At 37.1% G+C, this 23,076-nt stretch overlaps 1 protein-coding gene across 3 annotated transcripts; it reads left to right on the top strand.

Annotated features, from left to right (window-relative positions):
* The first annotated feature begins 3,994 nt into the window (after positions 1 to 3,994).
* LOC135695150 (histone acetyltransferase KAT6A) lies at positions 3,995 to 21,973 on the top strand. Of its 3 annotated transcripts, none has more exons than XM_065214135.2 (8): positions 3,995 to 6,299; positions 13,438 to 13,570; positions 16,079 to 16,194; positions 16,825 to 16,924; positions 18,555 to 18,746; positions 19,465 to 19,734; positions 20,886 to 21,016; positions 21,800 to 21,973. In XM_065214135.2, the coding sequence occupies exons 1-8, from the start codon at positions 5,811 to 5,813 to the stop codon at positions 21,938 to 21,940; spliced, it is 1,572 nt and encodes a 523-aa protein (XP_065070207.1). In that variant the 5' UTR covers positions 3,995 to 5,810; the 3' UTR covers positions 21,941 to 21,973. The 3 variants fall into 3 exon arrangements, with proteins under 3 accessions (XP_065070207.1, XP_065070209.1, XP_088965796.1); XM_065214137.2 differs by having other exon boundaries at positions 4,005 to 6,299; positions 16,825 to 16,906; XM_089109670.1 differs by lacking the exon at positions 3,995 to 6,299 and adding an exon at positions 6,325 to 6,955.
* Positions 21,974 to 23,076: the final 1,103 nt, after the last annotated feature.

The following is a 23,076-nucleotide window of genomic DNA, read 5'->3' as shown; positions in this document are numbered from 1 at the left end:
AATGACGGGGGTTATCATTGCCTATTACATTAAGTTAGTTGGTTTAGCACAGTTATGGCGTCATGCTAGGGAAGGGCTATGAAGGGCTTTGGCTCCCACGTTGGGGAATTTTAGTCTCCCGTCGGGGAAAAACAGCTTCTACGCTGGAGCAAGCAAGGGGTATGTTAGAAGCGATCAGTCCGTTCGTTAGAGCATTTCTGCGCCTACCTCACCTGCCTTAAAATTTTCTGGCGGAATATTTCATTTTTAAGAAGACCAGAGGTTTAAAAAGCCTCAGTGAAAAACTCCTGAAGAGGCTAGTGTTCCACGGAATTCGGATTCATAATAGCATGATTTCTATTAGCTCGTTCCCAGTTTTTCATCTTAAATACAGAACACAACAGCCTAGTCTAAGAAGAGTTGTTGGCCTTTGATCGGTGCATTATTCGTTTTTTGGGCGTTTTTTTAATTTACAAAAAAATTCCTGGATTTTTTTCAAAGATGGCTCTCTTTTATTTTGTGAATGTAGCATTATACAGGTGCCATCAGCCTGAATGCCGTGTTTACTTATTTGTGAGGCATTTTTACATAAATGAGGAAAATGGGGCCCAGACAGGAACCTTGAGGTATATCTTCGGTATCCAATATCTTATTTCCCATTAGTGCCTTCGATCCGGTAACTTCATTTCAATAACGCTCACTCTAAGACTTCTTGTGATGACGTCGGGGGTACATCTCAAAAAAAGGCGTCTAGAAGAATTCCCTTTCTTTTGATAGTTGTTGTGGGCAATTTTATGCATTATTTCTTTTGTTGGCAGTTGCTTTAAATTGGCTTTCGTACTAAATACCTACGTTTTGGTACTTCCCTTTTCCATTATATATTGAAACCCCCTTTCGCGGAACTTTCCGAACGCCGAAATTTCAAAGTTCTTATCGGTATTATTACTTATTTTAAGGCTCCTTTAAGTTGGTTTTTACAAAGAAGAGATTGAAGAATCCTAATGAATTGGCCTACAGGCATTCAAGTATGACTTTCTTGCCTTCCGTTCTGTCAATTTCTCAAAAACGATCACTTTTCTCGTAATACTACTTTTGGATGGTATTGGCCGTTCGTAAGTTCATTTTGTTCAATTCTTCAATTGCACACAATTGCATTTTACCAATCCTTAAAGTTTCAAATGTTGAAGAATTCTCCCCAGAAAGAACACGACCAACAAGTGAGACAACTCTGTACAGTTAAACAGCGTCATTTGAAGAGAATACTAAAGATGAAATGGCACCATTACATCAGCAAAGAAGAAGTTCTCGCAAATGGAAATGTTGTTAAGGCCGGGTTACACGATCACTTTTTACCATCACTTTTTTCGATATTGGACCAACATGCTGAAAAGTGATCGTGTAACATACTAAAATTGTCCATTAAAATTGTCAATAACGTATTTTATTAAACTGCATTTATTTTTCTGTAATTGGCTCCTCCTCGATTTACTCCAAATCATTATTCATTTTCGTTTTCTCCTAATAATTATGCTTCTGAGCACAATTCGCGTCTTTTTCTTCTTTTCTCGAAACTCTAGGCCGTTCCCTTCTCATCAAAACATCATGTGACGTAAGAATTTGTCGGCGCCTTTGAAAAAAAGTGATGAACTCGATTTTACTCTGCTTTCGTTCAGAGTAAAATTTCCAATGATAGAGGATTAACAGCAAATAAGCGCATTAAATTCTGCAGCGAAAATGGACAATTTTAGTATGTTACACGATCACTTTTCAGCATGTTGGTCCAATATCGAAAAAAGTGATGGTAAAAAGTGATCGTGTAACCCGGCCTTTAGTAAAAAAGTCGATTACGCTGGCTAGGCCATGTTTTCAGAATGGAAAATGATCGTCCACTGAATTTCTTATTGTATGGTGAATCAGGTGAAGGAACAGGTCCTGTTGGTTGTCTAAAACTTAGTTATAACGACACTATAAAAGTGCGCTGAAATGTGGTGATGTGCTTGACAAATGAAAGGCAAAGGTGGAGGGCCGATCTGTGTGGAGACAGTGATTCGTTAAACTCTGTGAAACAGTGAATAACAAGAGATTCAATATATACGAATAGCAGAGGAAAAGAAAAGAAGTAAAAAAAAATATAAGATGAGGCACTAAAAACATTTATACTAGCATCATTGATCGACACTTGTTGGTCACTTTGGGTTGTGTGTGTATTAAATAAATTCCAGCAATTACAGAAACTTCAAAATAGAGCAGCCAGAATTATCAGTGGCATGCTCCTAGTAAACCTCTTGTTGAAACCCTGGATTGGAAAACAATCGAAGAGCTTAATTCGGAGCGAAACACAAGTTATGGTCTTTAAATCAGTAAATAGGCTTGCCCCACAATATCTCTCTGATTTGTTTGTCACAAACTCAACTGATCCCTTATTATAATCTAAGACGAACTGCTACTGATATTGCCGAAGTAAATGTCCTCAAACGGGCAAAAAGTTTCTCTTCTAGGGGAGCGGTATTTTTGAACAGCCTACAATTCGAATTAAAGCGAGCATCTACCTTGCCATCTTTAAAATCAGCATTATGCAGCATTCTAGATCTTTTGTACGTTTTTTGTATTATCATTCTTCATGTAAATAGATTTTTAGCTAAAATTGTTTATTGTAATTACATTTTGATTAGGTTTAGATATCATATGATGTATTTTGTATTTAGATGAAAGCCGTTTGTAAAGCAGCTACAGCTGAAGTGCGGAGAAAATCTCATAAACCCTATGTGTCTGTGTTAACTTGGGTAAGGCATAAGTAAATATATATTTAGAGGTATACCGGGCTTTTGCGCCTGCCCGGGGGGGGGGGTGTAAGATTGAACGCCGAAAGGGGCCACTGTGAAAGTGTCTTTGTTAAGATAATCCACGAGAAATTGATTATCAGAGAGTTCAGTTTTCGTCACCATGATGAAAATTGCATTAGAATAGACTTTTCGCTACTCTTTTGTCGAATTCAACCGCTGTTAAATTTCTTTTCGTTCTGTTCAATTACAGAATCTCAGTCAGCATTTGAACTTCGCCTTTCGGTTCCTCACAGAAGGGCTGCCACACATCCGCAGCAGAAACACAATTTTGTATATGTAGTAACCATAAAGTTCCATGCGCACGCTCTATGACTCCAAGACGGGGGCTGTATCACTCATTAAAATTTTTTATCTGTCTCCCAAACAATACCAGACCAGTTGGCATCATCCCTGTTTCAAAGGTTGACAACAAATAACCTTTATAATTTTCTGTCGTTCATCGCCCTTCTCGCACATTTTCCTGTTTTCTGATTTCTTCCGGTTTTTTCTTTCCTGTTGCCTTTTTGCTTTCGATTTTTCTTCTTACCAATGCCCATCAAGATACCCGAAGCAAATTTTCACCGGTTACAGAAAATCTTTGGTTTTTGATATGTAGTTATCCGTTTTTCTAAAACTCAATGCCTAGAAAAAGCGAAAAAATTTTGCCAGACACATCGAAAATTCAAGAACAACTTGTTGTCCATTCGTCACTCTCTACCTGCACAATTCAACGGTTTTTTGATATTAAAAGAATTCGTTCATTCGATTGGTTGCGAAACTTCAATCGCTGGCATTTGGTTGGCGGGGACATCATCAGCTATAAAATCAGAAATTATTTTACACGGTGATCTGGACGTTTCTTGTTTTGCCCCGCCACAATATTCTATTGCACATGGAAGGTTGGCAACTATAGGGTATCTCAAGGATTATCCCCACCAAAGTTGCCAGACTGACTTACCCTAGAGTCTAGTCTAGTCTAGAGTCTAGTCTAGTCTAATCTAGTCTAGAGTCTAGTCTGCAACCGTCAAATTTGTTAATCTAAGATTTTCAGCATATTGCACCAAGAAAATATTTTCCATTTTAACAAATTCCAGAATACTTTTTGCTAGTCCAAACGAAGGGCTAAAAGTCCCTAATGTTAGGGAAGTACCCGTAGCTAGCTAGCCATAAGAGAGTATGCAGGAGATCGATAACCTTGCGTGATTACTCTTATGAGCCTCTCTATCAATATCTGCAGTGGTATGCTAGTTTATGTTCTGTTCAGCCAAACCTTCCAGTGTTTACAATTGTGATATCTAACGACATACCTCATTGCCGGTATTCTAGAAAATAAACTAGCTCTTAACAAGTAACATAGAAAGCTATATTTTAGTCATATTTTCAATAAATCATTAATTTCAACTCGCAGGGTTAAAAAACTGTAGTCTACATGCACGGCAACAAATTTCCGAGGGAAATGTCCTTTTTGTTCGTTTTTATAAAACAGTTTTCTAAGGCTGAAAGTCGGATGTTTCAACTGAAGACGTCTTTTCAAAATGACGCACACCTAAAGGGCTTTCTTATCAAGCTTGGGCGTTATCTGACAAATGGTTTTGAAGTGAACTTTCTAGATTCCTAGCTTTGACAGTTAGCTAAGATAAGCCATTTTCCCCAATCAAAATGTCCAGCGCTGTTACCCTGGGTTCCAGAGCCACAAAATTGCATGTCTTTTACTAATACCACCAACCCGGATTTGGAATTGCTAAGTGATGAGACAATGAAGCCTTAAGAGGATCGATCACTGATTGCAATCCGGGAAACCTATAATTTCTAACGCATCTATGATCCGGTAGCAGTGGATCAATAATTTGGAGCGTTGGATTCTCCTAAATCCATAGATTATAAACCGATTGTATTTGACTGGCGAGGCAAAAGGAGAGGCATTTCGCTAAGCGAGTTTCGCTTGAAGCACGCCGCAAGAGAATTTCTATTTTATTAGCAACAACAGGAGAATGAATATCGATAACACCCCTAAAATAAGTCTCATTTAATCATTTAGGTCTGTCGGTGTAGGTGTTCGGTGAGCACTTGACTCGGCATTTGCCACTACTTAGGCCTTGCAGTTTTCAAATTTCATCTGTTTTGTTCAAGAAACTGTCACAAAGTTCATGTCAGCCACAGAAAGAACATTGGTTTTTGCGCCTATCGCTAGCAAGCGCTCTTTACAGTCGCTTCTTTTGAAGCCTTCTTGGCTCTCAAAACATGGCGACCAGCTGAAAGCAATATTTGCGGTAGAAAATAACCTGCACAAGGCTCGCTTCCAAGTTTTAGCGGCGAGAGAGATAGTAAGAAAACCAAACGCGAATAGGCTCCCGTCTCACTTGAAAGTTTTTGCAAAAGGAAGTGACGTTGCGAAGCGTTAACCGTCTCGACAGGGGTGTCACTGGTTCGCTTGTAAACAAGACCAATATTTGCAACTTTCCCAGCCCTTTTACATAAATAGGGAAACAGAATCGATGGATCAACTTCGCATAGAGTTTTCTCTGAGTTCAGGCGATGAAATATTTTATCAAAAGGCAGTTTTCACGTGTTTAGTAAAGCGCAGAGAGTAGCGCTTTTCTCCCCTCGCTGAGCGTCTCAATTGTTCGTCTGTAAAGACTGGTCGTTTGGAAGACGGGGGATATATGAAGCATAACGGCAATTTTTATGCCTGACGCTCAAAATTGTTAAATAAAATCTTGCCGGGAAATTTCTGTAGTAAAGAAATAAGATTAAGTTCAACGTAATGAAAAAATATTTTGTCATTTTGTATCTCCGTAATATTTTCAATGGCATCAGCCGAAACTCTGAACTAGTGGGTGTACCCCCGATTATGTAGTCGAGCTGTCTGCATATTATGCGTTTGCGGCAAAAGGAAAGACTATGCAAATTTGTGTGTACTCGATCCCGGTATTTAGTAGGGTAGTCTGTATTTCATCGAAGTTTTCAGTTTCTATAAATTCTTTATAAGCGAGATTTTCCTTTGGCAGTATGGATGAAAAATGCAAACTGATTATGGAAACAATCGCTTTGGTCCGCTCTCGGAAAGCCAGACCCGATGTGGATCGCATTTGCAAAACTATGCAACGCAACCACGGCGTAGACCCGAAAGAGACGGAAAAGTGGCTGGATATTTTGTGTGATAAAGGAATTGTCGCTCGCAGGCCTTTCAAAGGTGCTGTTTCATATCGAATTGTGGCCGATGAGAAGGCTGGAGCGGCCAAGGCACACGCGAGGTATCACAGGAACGTGAAGAAAATAACCAAGGCAATCATTGACCTCGACCCGCATGGGTTGGGTGTCAGTTTGAATGCCATTGAACGATACGTTTCCACTCACTGGCCAACGTCTTGCTCCATTCTTAGTTTGAGGGTTCGACTAAAGTCTGCATTGAGAGATGGAATTGAAGAGGGTAGATTTGTCAGGGCTGTTAATGGATGCTATAAACTTGGACAAACGCAGCCCGCCGACCCACTTGAGGTTAGTGTATTATCCACATTGTTGTGCCTAATCAGTCTTTTTTTCATCAAGATTTTTGAGGGAAGAGGATGACCCATTGATATTGCAAGATAAATTGGATTCTTCCCTAGATTGAAAAATGATGACAAAGAGCCTGAACTGTCTCAAGTTAGTTGTAGGAACTAGGAAAGAGTTGAAGTAATGCATTTCCGTTTATTTGGTTTGGAACCCTTTCTTTCAACATTTTTTCAATCTATGGGTTACTTCTTGAGGGATTTATAAATAATTGGCCAATATTAATAATTCATTTTGATCAATTTGGCTACAATTATTAAATCACTAAGGGTTACGAGCATTGTGAAGCTTGCAGCGCTACTGCTGGGGCTCCGATGTTCGGCCTAATGTTTACGAGTCCTCTCGTCTCGTGTACAATCGAACGAAACTAATGGGGAGGGTTGGGAACTATAGTTTTTTTGGAAACGTGAAGTGACTGAAGGAAGAAGACTCGCATTGTTGTGAAACGTAAAAGGAAGGAGAAAGATAAGATGTGGTGGCGGTGCAAATCGGTGCCTAATTTTAGCATTTTTGCAAGACCTTGATTTTGCTAAATGGAGAGAAGGGAGACCAAGGGGTACACGCCTGGGAAAAATTTTGCTTACCATGCCCTTCAAATTGATGTAAGCTGATGCCACAAGCAAATATTGTCATCAAACTAAAGTTTGTTATGTTATCTAATTTTTGCATGAATTTGTGACATTTTAAATTAATATGATAGAATGGGCAGCAGAAATAGTCACAATCAATAATTCCTGAAACAAGTTAAGTTACTAAAATTTGAACAGCTTTGATCAGGGGCGTTGAGGGGGGGTTAGGAGGGACAAAAGGTCCAGGGCCCTTGCACTGATGTGGCCTGTAATAAACTAGCAAGCTATATTTGAAATGCAAAAAGCTACTACACCAGGGGCGGACACTTGATCAAATATTGGGGGGGGGGGCAAGCCTATTGTTTTAATAAGATGACGTCACATTTCCCATTGTTTTAGAACAAAAGACCATTGTCCTCTAAAGTATTGGGGGGCAGTCACCCCATCGCCCCCCTTTGGCCCCCCAAGTGTCCGCCACTGTACTACACGCTTTTTTTATAAGGAACTTACCTCTAGGCCTTGTTCCAAAAGTTCCTTATTTGAAGACCTCAAATCATCGAATTGTAGTACCAAAAGTTCCTTAATAGTTTCTTAATTTGTTTTGACTACAATAAGCCTTTCCACTAAATAGAGAGAGGGGCGAGACAGCATATGCAGAAACTACTCAATGAAGCACTTGACACACGAATAGCAAACAATCTATGCATGTTAATAGGCTGCAAATGAACAGAACTGGCTTTTTAGTTATTGCTGCTGCAAATTTTCAAATCGAACAGTTCATTAGGGATTTCGTTTTTAGTAGTAAAAGTTCTATGAATATTTTGGCCTTCTACATGTAGGTTCCTTTTAAAAAGGCATGTATTTCAGCTACTTACATTGAATCAATGCCTGTAAGTTTATCGCAGAGATATGTCCACATGCCCTTGATTCATCTAAAATGCTTTTGCACATTCTTTTAAAAATCCTTAAAAAATTTTTCAAGAGTTTTTCCTAAAAAAGGTGTTTCCTTTGTTCTCCGGGAGACTGAAGGGCATGGCCACAAGAAATTTTCTTAAGGGGGTCCAATTTTGTGAATCATGTTCTCTTTCGTATAGTTCTACTGTGTCTTCACTTGCAATGTCCTTATCTTCTTGTAATCTGTCATCCGAAAACCAGGATATTGATTCATCCTTTTGACTGTGCCTTTTTCTAAAATATGGCATGAGGGTCATTCCATATCAAATCATCAGATATTTTTAAGATTTGTAACCCATGGTCTTAGAATTTTTTGATTTTTTCACCACAAAGAGCCACTTTGGAGAAAACACCAAATACAAAATTTCATCCTTATATCTCTTACGGTTGCGATTTTGTAGCCGTTTCAAAAGTGACCCATTTTAGCCAAATATGCCACACCCAGTTTACTAAGCGATGGGCGCGGCTTTCTATCAATAGCTGTAACTTTTCTATAGTTGTCAATATTTACTTGAAAATGATGTCAATTATTGATTTGATACTGTAGATTTTAAATATTGCATCAGAATTTGTCAATTCTCTAAGGTGAAGCAGATAGTCATATGTTAAAGGTTATCACTTCTTTTGAAAATATTCCCAACCGATGTATATAAATATTGAAAAAAAGTCCTGTAGCTGGAATCATAGCATTAGAAGCTTGCTATATTCTGAAAGTGTATTCTTTGGGCTATCAGAAAATGTTTAAGATTACAATTGCAATTGAAGTATTTTGAGTTAATTGCACCTTACAAAATGGGTATAATTTTGCAAGAATTGTGAGCAAAAAAAATTTGTATTTAAGGTAATATTGCATGAAATAAAAATAGCTGCTAAAACATTGAATCAATCACGATTTCACATTCAGAGACAACAAAGAATAATTAAAAATGATTCCTAGCCATGGACAAGCTGAGATACTGCTTTATAGTCACTGTAGCTGAAGCTCTAAGTTTGACCTGTAATTGTTTTGGATGAATCAGTTTTACAAAGCATGTAAATGTGATACCCAGCATATGTATGATCTGCTTGATCATGTAAAGTTCTGAGTGGGTTCAGGTGGGTGCATGAAGTTCATTTGAAAGTTCCCTTCATCTTCATTAATGTCATAGAAACCCACCCATCATTGTCATATAGGCAAGCAACATACTTTATCGTTCGAGTCCAAATGCCATTCTCTCCCTTCTTAGAAAGAAAAGCAAAGTTTCCTGCAAAGTTTCTGTCATCAGAAAATTACTTGAAAGCAATCTTTTCATCTTAAAGTAGATAAAACTGGGGTGTAGCATACAATTTTGCTTGTTCCAATGGGCTGACTGAATTTCATCTTAAGTGAAAAATTCATAGTTTTCGGCAAAGTCAGCCAAAAAACAAGAATCATCTCCATTTCTTCCTTTCACTTAAGGTATTTTGACTGCCATTGTGTAAGAAAAGAATGAGAGGTCAAAGCAACAATACACTTTACCAGCAGCTCAACAAAATGAGCAATACTCAAGTACCTTGTTACTATTTTTGATCTTCTAGTGTTATCACCTTGCTGAAATAAAACATCACTATCACCATAATGTAAACCCAATGCCATTCTCTCCCTTCTTAGAAAGAAAAGCAAAGTTTCCTGCAAAGTCTCTGTCATCAGAAAATTACTTGAAAGCAATCTTTTCATCTTTAAGTGGAAACTGATTAGGAAACTGATTAGAAACAATTCTGTTTGTGGTTGTACTTCATATCAAAATTCATCACTTCCAGTTGCCATTAACAAAACATACAGAGATATGATAGACATGACTGTCTGCTGCAAGGACAGTAAGCAATGTATAGCGCACAGATGTGGCAATTGTTCAGGGATATCTGTACTTAAAAGGTTTCTTGATCAGTGTTTACATGATGGCGATAGTGATGTGTTTTATTTCAGCAAGGTGATAACACTAGAAGATCAAAAATAGTAACAAGGTTCTTGAGTATTGCTCATTTTGTTGAGCTGCTGGTAAAGTGTATTGTTGCTTTGACCTCTCATTCTTTTCTTACACAATGGCAGTCAAAATACCTTAAGTGAAAGGAAGAAATGGAGATGATTCTTGTTTTTTGGCTGACTTTGCCGAAAACTATGAATTTTTCACTTAAGATGAAATTCAGTCAGCCCATTGGAACAAGCAAAATTGTATGCTACACCCCAGTTTTATCTACTTTAAGATGAAAAGATTGCTTTCAAGTAATTTTCTGATGACAGAAACTTTGCAGGAAACTTTGCTTTTCTTTCTAAGAAGGGAGAGAATGGCATTTGGACTCGAACGATAAAGTATGTTGCTTGCCTATATGACAATGATGGGTGGGTTTCTATGACATTAATGAAGATGAAGGGAACTTTCAAATGAACTTCATGCACCCACCTGAACCCACTCAGAACTTTACATGATCAAGCAGATCATACATATGCTGGGTATCACATTTACATGCTTTGTAAAACTGATTCATCCAAAACAATTACAGGTCAAACTTAGAGCTTCAGCTACAGTGACAATAAAGCAGTATCTCAGCTTGTCCATGGCTAGGAATCATTTTTAATTATTCTTTGTTGTCTCTGAATGTGAAATCGTGATTGATTCAATGTTTTAGCAGCTATTTTTATTTCATGCAATATTACCTTAAATACAAATTTTTTTTGCTCACAATTCTTGCAAAATTATACCCATTTTGTAAGGTGCAATTAACTCAAAATACTTCAATTGCAATTGTAATCTTAAACATTTTCTGATAGCCCAAAGAATACACTTTCAGAATATAGCAAGCTTCTAATGCTATGATTCCAGCTACAGGACTTTTTTTCAATATTTATATACATCGGTTGGGAATATTTTCAAAAGAAGTGATAACCTTTAACATATGACTATCTGCTTCACCTTAGAGAATTGACAAATTCTGATGCAATATTTAAAATCTACAGTATCAAATCAATAATTGACATCATTTTCAAGTAAATATTGACAACTATAGAAAAGTTACAGCTATTGATAGAAAGCCGCGCCCATCGCTTAGTAAACTGGGTGTGGCATATTTGGCTAAAATGGGTCACTTTTGAAACGGCTACAAAATCGCAACCGTAAGAGATATAAGGATGAAATTTTGTATTTGGTGTTTTCTCCAAAGTGGCTCTTTGTGGTGAAAAAATCAAGAAATTCTAAGACCATGGGTTACATGGGTCTGATGATTTGACATGGAATGACCCATGACTCTGTTAGCATGCCATTTTTTTCCATCATCAGTGGTAACAGTAGACTTACTTTCTCCACACAAATTGGGTCTGAATATTTGCTCTGTAGTTTTTTATTTGATGGAAGTTTGATGTGAACAATGTCACCCCTTTGGAATCAGTTTGCCTTGACAAAAGACTTAAAATCATAGTGCTCTTTTCCCCTTAACATCATCTTTCTACTCTGTAATTCCTTTCTTTGTACACTTTTAGGTTGAAGTGTCAATAACTATTCTCATCTACCTTTCTGTCATCATTTTGAAAGGTGACTCCATTGTAGTGCAGTGTGGTATACTGCGAATAGTAACATGTTTGACAAATTCTCTCTCCATTCTAAGCCATCCTTTTATTCCAACTTGCAACAAGTTATTTATAGTTTGATATGTCTCTCAACAGCTCCATTAGATTGAGGACAGTAAATTGATGTAGTCTTGTAATAACTGTGTTGACCATCTTGCTGAACGCAATGCTGCTGTTTGCACCCATTGCCTTCTGATGACTGGAGCATAGTCACTAATCATTTGTGACCCTTGAAGAGTACAAATGGTTTTCCCATCCAATTTTGAACCCATTTTCACAAGCCCATATACATGCTAAAGCTTCAAACTCTCTAATGCTGTACTTTCGCTCTAAATTGGAAATAGTCCTAAAGGCAAATTCAACTGGTTTGACTGTACCATCTTCTTGGCGCTGTGAGAGTTCAGCACCAAGCCCAACAACAGATGCCTCTGTTGTTACAAAAGTCTCAGCTTTTGGATTGATAAATGCAAGAACTGGTGGTTTAATGCTTTGACTCCTTGCAGGCCTTCTTGCTGTTCCTTTCCCTAAATCCATGGCACAAATAGAGTTTTTCATTCAGTATCGAGACAGATGCACCAGTGTCTATTATCATAAACAATGGCTTTCCGTTGATGAGAACCTGACATTTAATGTATGGCATGGTTATGTTTTGATTCTCAACTTTCAAAATCCCAGGAGAAGATAAATTTTCACTATTGGTATTTGTAGAAATCTTTCATTTTGACTTGTAGATCAAACAACTCTTTTGAAATGTCCTCTTTTCTTAAATTTTCTACATACTGCATTAAGAGTGGGACAGTTGGACTTTCTAGCAAAATGATATTTTTGTGTCTGTTTACTCGCATTATTTGTCAAACTAACAGCTTGTATGTTCTCGGCAAACACACTGTTGCTATTGTCTGACAATAACTTTGCTCCTTTCATCCCAGTTTCAAGCTGCCTTGCAATCACACAGAATGTACTTTTAATGAATAATGGATTTCTACCAAAACCATCATAAGCAGGACTTATTCCAACAGACCTATCTGAGCCAGGGCTAAAAAACAATATGTTTTAAACAAGTTTAGCACTGACTCTATTTTTAATGCACAAGAAAAGTTAACAAATGGTAGTTTCAAAGCCAAAATTTAGGCCTGTTTCCCGCTTTGGACACCAAACAATTTCACATTTCACAAATTCTTGAAACATCAAATTCTTTTTCGAAGTTTTCCCCATAACCAATTACAAAATTTGTGTGTGTGCAAGAAATGCAGTACCAAACAGTTACCCCCAATTTTTGATTGTCATACTTTTTGGGTGTTTTCGAGACAGCTCTAGACACAGGAAGACAGGTGATACAACAGTAGGCCTGTCAGATACCTCAAGCCTTCCTTAGTCTCACCACAAAGGTGAAGTCAAACCAATCTGCTCTTTGAACTCTTTGAAGTCAGTCCAAGATTTATCATAAAAACCTGTTAGTTTCTTAACCATTCAATTTAGTAGAGGTGTTAGTTTCTGTGTTTTGATGTTACAATTCAAATGCCACAAAGGAAATGAGTAAATTACTTTATGGTATAGCAAAACAAAGGGAAAATTTGAACAAACTCACAACTAAAATTTCAGTTAGACAACTTTCAAAATGCTGTGAAATAATTTTCTTCAGTAAAGAGAAAAAAACCTGTATTAAGAAGTTAGGTCCAAGCTGCCTTTGTTTCTTATATTTTGACAACACCATCAAAAGTCAGAAATTCAGCTGGTGCACCATCTTAGGGTAATATGACTAATTATTTTAAGATAATTTGGTTAAAGTAAGAAAGGGATCAAGGTATTTGGATCCATTTTGTGACAAAGCATTTGATATGAATTGTGCCTCAAAGTTATAGAAAGAAACTTTGCAAGACTTTAGCTTATGCATGTTCAAACAACTTGATTGGCATTTCAAATAGTAATGCCAGGAAGAACTTTATACTTACTGAAAAAAGATTACACTTTTTTATTTAAGGGAGCAGAAGATGAAGAGAATATAGATGACAACATTGATGATCTGTTGTGCGATTATTGTCAGCAAAATGCTGATAAGAACCCATTTGGAGAGCCAGAGGAGCTACTAATTTGCAAAGATTGTGGCAACAAAGGTTAGTTTTCAAGTTTACAGAAGTTTATATATCATCAAAAGTCATAAATAACCTTCTTTCTTTAAAGGTTTTTACATTCCAGGCTTCTAAAATTAGAAGCAGAAGAAAAGCAATGAAGTTGTTGAGCTTGAAAAACAATCATTGAATTGAATATTAAAGGCTCTTGCGCAACCGGCATGCTTTGCGACAATATTTTAAAAACCGGCCTAATATCGTACTGCATGAAAATACAAAACACAATCAATTTCTCAAGATAGCTGCCGCTAAGCATGCCGATTGCCCAAGCGCCTTTAATGGTTGTGATTCTCAAGAAACTGCTATTTCAATTTTTATTTGATTAAAGGCATTGAGTCATGATAAATAGACTTTGTCTGTAGGGGATTTTTCGGTTTCGGTGTGAACCCTGCAGTTTCATGTGATATCGGCAACCGTTGTTGACAACTTGCTATTGATGGAAACTGTTTTGTTAATCAGTACTAGGTGAGTTCATGTGACCAGTTTTAGGTCAACCAATAGTATTGCAGCACGAAAATCATGACTCAGCGGATTTTGGTACGTTTGGGTATAACCTACTCGATATGTTTCCCGACAATAACCTTCTATCTATTCCTTCCAAAATGGACTACAATTCTTCCATTTTCCCTATTACTAGATTTATATGGATTAATTGCCTTCACGCGTTATTTTCGCTTTCAACTTACTCACGAAATTGTTCCTGGCGTTGCCTTGAACACACGAGCTGTATTTAGTTATTTTCTTTCGTCAAGTTTCAAAACTTTGTCTTGTTTTGTCTCGAAACTTTTCGAAACTTCCGAAGCGTCTAGAAAAAGCGAGTAGTGACATTAGAGTTTTTATGTGTGACGCCATATAAATATAATTTTAGAACTTTTAATTTTGTACCACATTACTGAATAGAAAACCACGAATTTTCTCTAAATATGCAATTTCGGTTAAATTTGTTAAAAATTGGGACAGCTATGGCTAATAAAAGATGTTACATTAAGTACCAACAATTTCGGTTGGATTTTATTTTTGACAAGGCGGGTCAACCGAAAATTAATCCCACCCAAATTTTTCGAAACCGAAATTTTTGGTATTTAACAGAGCAAGCTACATCACTTGAAGAAGACCTTACTACATCGAAAGAAGTAAAACCAAAGACTGTAGGAACTAACAGGAAGTTTGTCTCACAGACCCAATCTGACGACCTTTAATCAGGAGCGAATTGACAACTTCAAATTGACCACTACACTCCTCCAAATTGCAAAACCTAACTGTAGAACTGGATGCAGGTGTACCCCCTGTACCAAATACTTCATTTCTGGCTGACATAAGAAGCTTTCAGCGAATTCGGCAGAGATAACTTTTGTCCCGGCCTACTGCAATGCTGAATTCGAGCTTTCACGAGATTTGCAGAGTGAGAACCTGACCTGCACTACATTTTGTTAAGGACAAGTCCTTGTGAAAAACATTTTGACAGCCCATGCAGAATATGTTGAGGACGAAGAATTGAAAAAGCTTTTCAACGACCTGACAACAGCCAAGCACGAAGTGTGCTCACCATAAACTTCGATCTTTGGGCCCGCTTGCCAAAGGCATAACAGAGGTTATCGCGGTCAAAGAGACCCTCCTTCAACTTAAATCACACCTAGGGACAAGTTCCCAATTTTATTCAAACACTTCTAAAGACATGATTAATGACATCAAGATATTTTACCTTGATGACATGACATGATCAACTACTTGACACATCTTTCTGATAAAAATAAATATTTCTTCCAACTTTTGAAAGCTTACCTTGTTTTAGTTAAAACCACATATATATATTTTGTTAAAGTTGTGGGAGAACTGAAGAAATGATTTGAGAAATGAGGTTTTTATTGCTCCATCTACTATGTAATTGAACTTTTGTAGAAATTGGGCAAAACATCAAAAGCACTCCATCACACTCCTACCTCAGTCTAGGAGTGCAAAGTGCCACACTTGTGCTAAGGAAGGCCTGTTGAAACACATGTCCACTCTTCTTCTATTCACTGGAAAAAAACCTGATCTTCTCAACATAGTTGCCTCGTATCCATTTGAAGCAAGGAAGTGTGAACAGGAAGCATTTTGGAAAACTAACGTTTTTTAAGTTAAAAGTCTAATGTCACTATGCGACTTTCACAGCAAAAAATCTTTGTACACCACACTAAATTTCTGAACATTTTCTATTCCCCCTTGTTGTTTTGTATAATGTTAAGAGGCTCAGTATGGTCAAATTGATTCCTGTTAGATAGTTATTGTTTGATAGTTATATTACAACTAACATTGTTTTGGGGGAGAAACGATGTGGTGTTGATCTTTTCTACCGAAAATTGTTAACTTTGTTTGAAGAGGCAGTTTATGTGTCTATTTGGCAGACATTGTAGCTAGGCCCGCACTTCATTAGACAGAAATATGCCAGCGTTGTTCTTATCAAACTTTTAATTGACTTATTTTTAAATATTTGCTTTTCTATCCAATATATAGCACACCCTTCTTGTCTGAATTATTCACCTGAACTTGTGGAACAAATAAGGGCTGATGATTCGTGGCAGTGCATTGACTGCAAGGCATGCACCATTTGCGATGGCACCACTGACCCTGTGAGTATCTTTTATATATTCTTCATTTCATCAGTAACTTCATGGCGATTGAATTCTTAAGAGGGCTGAATTCCAATTTTTTGCAGACATCACTTTGTCCTCTAAAATTCACCTTCAAATATCCTGCTAACTTTGTATGCTGTTAGAAAAAAGTCGGTCATCATGAATGAAGTTTTTAGTATTCAAATTTTTTATTTTTAGTAACTGTGATTTATCATAGTTTTATAAATATGTTATTTTTACTTTTAAGATGTTGATAGATGTTAGAAGAGCAACAGCAAATAAAGGCTTAGCACTGAATATTTTCATGTTTTTTGAAAGAAATAGGAAAAACAGACATGACAAGTTTTCATTTTGATATGTAGCTCAACCTCCATTTATCAGAGCACATCTTTGGAACAGTGGTGTAGTGCTGTCAGAAAAACAAGGGGTGGTACTCTTGCACATAATGTTGATAATAACAATAGCAGATTGAAAGTTGGCTAATTTTCGGCATCAACAAGCGGCCTTTGGAAGCAGAGCTCGTTGAAAAGTTTTACTTCAAAAGGTTTTGAACGAAGGTAATAAATTTTATTGATATAAGATCCTGCATCACTGGCACTTTTTAAGTTTCCTTTGCTTGTTTTGTAGGATTCAATGCTTTTCTGTGATGCCTGTGATAAAGGATACCACATGAACTGCCATACGCCAAAGCTTGATCAAATGCCATCAGGTACATGGCAATTTTCTGGCGAGTTTTTCTCTTTTTGCTTATCATTTTAAACTTCTCAGTCAATTAAAAAACTGATGCTCTTTCTACTAGTACCTTCTTAGTTTTTTTAATACAATTCTTTAGTCTCTTCATACCATTCCTCTCAGTAACAGGCAAAAGAAAGATAGTTGTTTTCAGGATTGCAGAGAGTTCTCGAACCTGAGTGCTATGTTTCAATAAAATTTTGATATTTGATAGAAATATCTCCACATAATTACATAATAAGCTATTACTTCAAGGGAAGGGATAAAACGCACTTGAAACCTTCTTATGAAAATTTTGATTGGGTAGAACATTCATATGGAAAAGCATGTTGTTTTGCCATAAAGAGCCCGGTAGGCTGCCCAAAGCTTTTCTCAAAAACTTTTTCTCATCCGGAAGTTCCCCCAAAGAAATTTTTTGCAGCCATGGTTGTTTAAAAAGTTGAAGTAATTCTTTTTGCATTGTTGAATTGTGGTATCATCGCAGAGGAAAAGCAGTTTACATGGATGTCTGCGAATCCTAGATGAAGGAAAAACCACTGGAACTACAAATGTTCATTGCAGACAACTCAAATGTTGTACTGTTGATGACTTTTTGTTGAGTTGGTGAATCAAATATTAAAAATCAGTTCTATATAAGTCATATATTCATTAGTAACATTGTTAAAGATGATGACCTGAGACAAAGACCCAATTGGAGTACACTCATTTTGTTTTATAAAAAACCGTTTTTGTTCGGGAGAAGAAACCTACAATCCTCTGTTTCGAAACAATACAGTCTTAAACCAATCAGTGTTGCAGAGTCATAGCACATGCGCATTAATAACAGTATTCGCACAGCTGTTCTTTCTGGGACCACACAACTCTTGAACTTCCCGCCATGGCTTCGAGTGATAATGCGCATGTGCAATGACCCTGAAACGGGGGCTAGTGCATGTCTTCCAGACGGGCATGATTCATTCCCTGAACAGGTTTGTAAACAGCCGTGATTGTTCGAAAGTTAAGAAACCACTAACTGATTGTTAGAAATATCTTATTCAAAGATGGGATGGAAATGATTTTTTCGACGATTGGACACCCATCTCCTGTTTAATTGCCATAGATAAATTGAATGAAGCGTTTCTTGTGAATTTTTAGATTCTGTGTTTCATTTTATTTGTTGTTGTGTTTCTAAAATGTTGCTCTTTAGCATTTTATATTTAAGAAACCTTTTAAAGAACTTTTTGCAATGAAATCACACATGCTATGATTATTTTGCATATTATGATTTTTTTTAAAAACTTTGAAAAGTCGAAAAGAATGTAGCAAATAAGAAAAACCGCAATGCGACGAGAATGAACAACAACAAATACACGTAAATCAGTGAAGGCTAATATTTCGCCCCGGCATACGGGGTTTCATCAAAGCAAAAGGGTTCTTAGTTAGCTCCAGATTTCTTGCGGATCATAGTTTCTCTTGGCTAACCTAGCCTGCGTCACAGACCAAAAACGTCACGGAAGTATTTGGTCTGTGACGCAGGCTAGGCTGACCTCGCTCAAACCAGTCCCGTAGCTAACATTACATTGAATGGAAAATCGTTGACCTCAAAGTCAAGAAACTTTACCTTGACTTATATTGTGCTCTTTTAGGCAAGTGGATGTGTAGCTTGTGCACTGCAAAACGGTCCCAAAATGGAAATGGACAGGTTTTTATAATCGACGAAGACGGATCACTAAATACACCTGTCGTTAGCATTGGAAGTGTCACATCCGCTGCTGCCATGACAACTGGTGGTCCACCGACTATGGTTCCGTTACAAAGGGCAACGCAGCTTAAATCGAGTTAGTATAGTTACACGGTGCACTTTTTCCTTGTTGCAAAGCAACTTAAGGAGAAGGGGGTATGCTTTCATTAAGATCTTCTCCTTGATTTATGATTACAAAGGAACAATATTTTCCAAACCTCAACAGCAGAGCCTAGAAAATCTCGTCAAGATCATGCCCATTGTGAATATATTGAATTCATTGCTTTACCGGGAATTGCTGTATCGTATTACAGGTTGAGCGGATACCGTATTTTCCTGTAATAAACGCCGCCCTCTGATAAACGCTGCCCTCTTTTAAACGCCGCATCTTGAAAAGCGGCTTTCATTAGAAAACAGACCAAACAAGAAGTAACGAATAGTTAAAACGCTTACTATTCCAAAGCTATTAACATTTTTATGTTATTGCGACGATGGCTCTGACGGAGGCAGTGACATTGACATTCCTTGACATTTCGTTAACATCTTTTATGATCTTCAAAACATTTTTCACACTATCTCGTTTATGTGTTTTTGGCAAAAAGAAAACATTGTTTAAAGTCTGTTTTTATCTTTTTTCATCGCACTTTTTCTTGTCATTTTTCATTTGACAAACTTTTCATTTTGTATTGAACGCCGCACTCTGATAAACACGGTACCCAAAAGTTGGACTTTTTAATGAAAGCTATGGCGTTCTTTAAAGATAATACAGTAATCAAAAGCGAATGAATACAGAAAATGCTTTCTTTTGCTTGCAGCCTTACAATCGCCGCAATTTCGTTCCAAGAACGATCAGTTACGAATTCGTCCAAGCAATGTAACGGTAAGGCCAGCAATGATCGCCCTGCAGTCTCCTACCTCACCACAAGTGCGTCATAACTTCCCTGTATTCCAGACTACTCAAGGAAGTATTGGTGTAGTACATCGTCCGGCAAAGACTGCAGTATATTCCATAAACGGACCAGGAGTCATACGGAAGCAAAACGTTATGGGAATAAATATCAATGCCCCATTAATACCTCAACAAGGTAGGTATACCTATTTTTTGCAAAAATATTTACAACGCTCTTGTACTTGGATCTCTTGGCACAAAAGTTTCGTAGTGACTTTCTCTGCATGAAACCCCGGGTATACCTAATTTAGTCTCCCCGGTCACTATATGAAGCATCCAATGAGTCAGAGCCACAACTTTTTGTCGCAATTCAGCATTCATGTGAGAACATGTACAAATGATCTAATCAGAGTCAGGAAAACATTCGCACGGCCACTGACCGGAGGAAGGTCCACGAAAAACAATAAAAGCTCCTATGACACACCCAAGCCACGCCCACTTTCTATTGTTTTTTGTTGGCCTTCTGGAATGTTTTTGTCTGGAGGCAGGTTAACAACTTTTCTGGAGTCTGGATCTAATAGAGAGACGTGACTGTTTCTGGCAAGAAATTATAGGGAATGGAAACTAAATTTTAAGAAATCGAATTAGGCCTCAAAGGTTTGATTACACAAGGTTTCTTAAGTTTCCCTACCGGACACTAAAGTTTCTGAAACTTTGAAAGTATGAGTGCAGCGTATTTTTATTTGATGATCAGACAGGTTTTTTTATTAGATGACCATTCGTTGGAGCATAATTTGTTAAATTTGAAAAGGAAAAATAAAGTTGCTTGCAGTTATAATCTGGATTGAAAAATTTTATTTTTAAGACCAGGATTTTAAACCGTTTATACACGAAGCTCCAAGCACTTTGATGCTGGACTTTTTAATCTTATAAAGCCGAAATCTCCAAGACGCTAAACGTTTCCTTCGTCAATTTTTTTCGAACAGGTCTTACGAATTTGAAAAGTTGAAAAGCTAATTTATTTAGATTTCCCGTCTTTCAGTTAGTTTGCGCGCAGACTTTCCTGTCTTCAACTCGGCTACTCTGTTTCCTTTTTCCTACCTTTCCGTTGAGTTGAATTAAAAATTCATTATTTGACTTAATTCAATTCAACAAAGAGGTAGGAAAAAGGAAACACAGGAGCCCAGTTGAAAACAGTAGAGTCTGCACTCAAGCCACCTTCCAGTAGGTTTCTTTGTGGATACCCCTACGGCTGGCTCTGTCATTTGTATGCATAAGTCATAAAACGCAGCGGAAACAGAAGTAACTTGCGTTTTGCTATATTTTGTGTTTTCTTCTTTCCATTAGTCCACTCCTTTATGCGAGAAGATGTTTTGCAGTCGCTACCCCCGGATGTTGCTGATTGGTCCGTTGCAGATGTTTGCTTCTATATCAAATCTCATGGATATCCGGGGGAATCAAAGTTATTTGAAGATCAGGTCTGTCGTAAAAATGATTTTCAAATCGGCTGTATTAAGTATTTTGTGCCCGCTAGCCCGCTTCCAGAGAGTATTTCATGGAGTTGGCCGATACAGTGTAGCCTCCATATAACGGACAATATTCTTACCAGTGTAATTGTCCATTGTGTAAAAGTGTTCGTTGTATAGAGGTTCCTTAAAGAGCCGTTTGAACTCTTGGGACAATTATGTCTGTCCGTTGTTGAGAGGTCTCGGTTGTATAGACGTTCTTTTAAGAGCTCTTTGAACACTTGGACAAATATCTGTCCGTTGTTAGGAGGTGTGTAGAGGTGTCCGTTGTATAGAAGTGTCCGTTGTATAGAGGTGTCCGTTGTATGTTCTTGTGGGAACTGTTTTTCTTATTGATTTCTGTTTATTGTTCACTTTTTTATATTTGTTTCTGAAAACGTTTCTTTTCATCATTTTTCCTTATAAATAATCACGTTTTTCTAGAAATATTTCCTTAAGTATTCCCAGTTAAGGGTTTAATGCCATATTTATGGCTCTCACTGTTTGTCCTCGCCTTTTAAAACGATCCTGACATTTATTGATCTCTATTGTAGCTCAGGTTAATATTTTTCTGATTTTATGTGCTTGCCAATACTTTTTGCATTTCAGGAAAGAATCTTTGTTTATGCGTAACTGGATCTTCTTTGTACAATTTCTCGTACAAATTTCTGCCTTTGAAAGATAAGTTAGCTGCCAATTTTTTTGTTGAAATTCGTTTCCTTACAACATGAATTAAATCCCGCATTTTCCTTTTAGGAGGTTGATGGAAAGGCCCTTCTGTTGATGTCTAGAAATGATGTACTCACAGGCTTAAGGCTAAAACTCGGACCAGCTCTCAAAATCTATCATTTACATATATCTAAATTACAATCACGAACAAATTTTATTGGAATGTAGGTTAAAGAGTAAATATAAGTTATTATATGTGAATTTTTTTACCAAAGTTTATTAAAAAGCTGTCATTTGTATTGTACTGATTTAGCAGCACTGCTGTGGCAAATAGAAAGCAATGTTATAGATGCTATTTTTCGGCCATAGTTTACACTGATGAGATCTCTTTTCAAGAAAAGGAATTGTATTTTGGAGTCCTGGATATCAATCCATCAGATTTTGGTTAGCAGATCCAAAAGACACACAATGAATTTTTTCAAAAGGAATAATTCACCAGGGAGACAGTTGATAACAATTGTTCTTCAACGTACTTACATTTTCGGGTGTATTTTGTAGATTTTATGAACTCTAAGACAGTTGAAAGACACTCAAAGTTATCCTAATTTATGCATTTTCTAGATTGGTCGGGTAGATAATACATTACACTTTCTAACTGTGTCTTTTAATAAAAGTATTGGCAGAACATTGAAGCATTATTACTGATGGTAATTTTTTTCGAGAAACGTTTGGTTTATTTTTTCTTTCAAGACATCTGTTCCATATGGCCTATCTTAAGAAAATATTTGAGTTCATGGTTAGCATATGTGTTCAACGCTGGTGCGACTACAATGCCTGCCATAATTACTTGGAACACCTAACATTTTACGCTTCGCTTAACTATTTTTCATTTGTTTTCCCGAATACTACTACTTCCATCCCCTTTCCCCCCAGAACAACGCTAAAAGTATAAAAAAGTATCATACAAGGCACATTGAAAGCGTACTCCATAACCTCTTTCTTCTTTCTATGGTAATAGTAAGGGGGTTGGCTGAATTTTGTTTTTAAAACTGACATTTGTGTTCCAAGACTGTTAGCTGGGATTGTAGTATTCACAGAAGCCTTTTCAGTCAATTCATCGAGATAGGATGCTGTTAAAATTGAGCATATTTTTCAAGTTAGTTTTTTCAGCCCCGTTTTGCACACAACAGTCTCTTCGTTACTACTTTTGGAGTCCAAGTGAGATTGAACTTTTAGACCAATTCAACTTAAATTTCTTTGATTAGCGTAAGTTACCTTTTTGTGCAGAAGATGTCGACTGACCAGTTTGCTTTATAACCGGAACATTGATTTTAAAGAACCCATATATGATTACAAGATTCTAA

The sequence above is a fragment of the Rhopilema esculentum genome, chromosome 8 (genome assembly GCF_057945365.1).
Source record: "Rhopilema esculentum isolate cy_ngs chromosome 8, ASM5794536v1, whole genome shotgun sequence".
Taxonomy (NCBI): domain Eukaryota; kingdom Metazoa; phylum Cnidaria; class Scyphozoa; order Rhizostomeae; family Rhizostomatidae; genus Rhopilema; species Rhopilema esculentum.
This window is presented reverse-complemented; position numbering and strand designations above follow the sequence as displayed.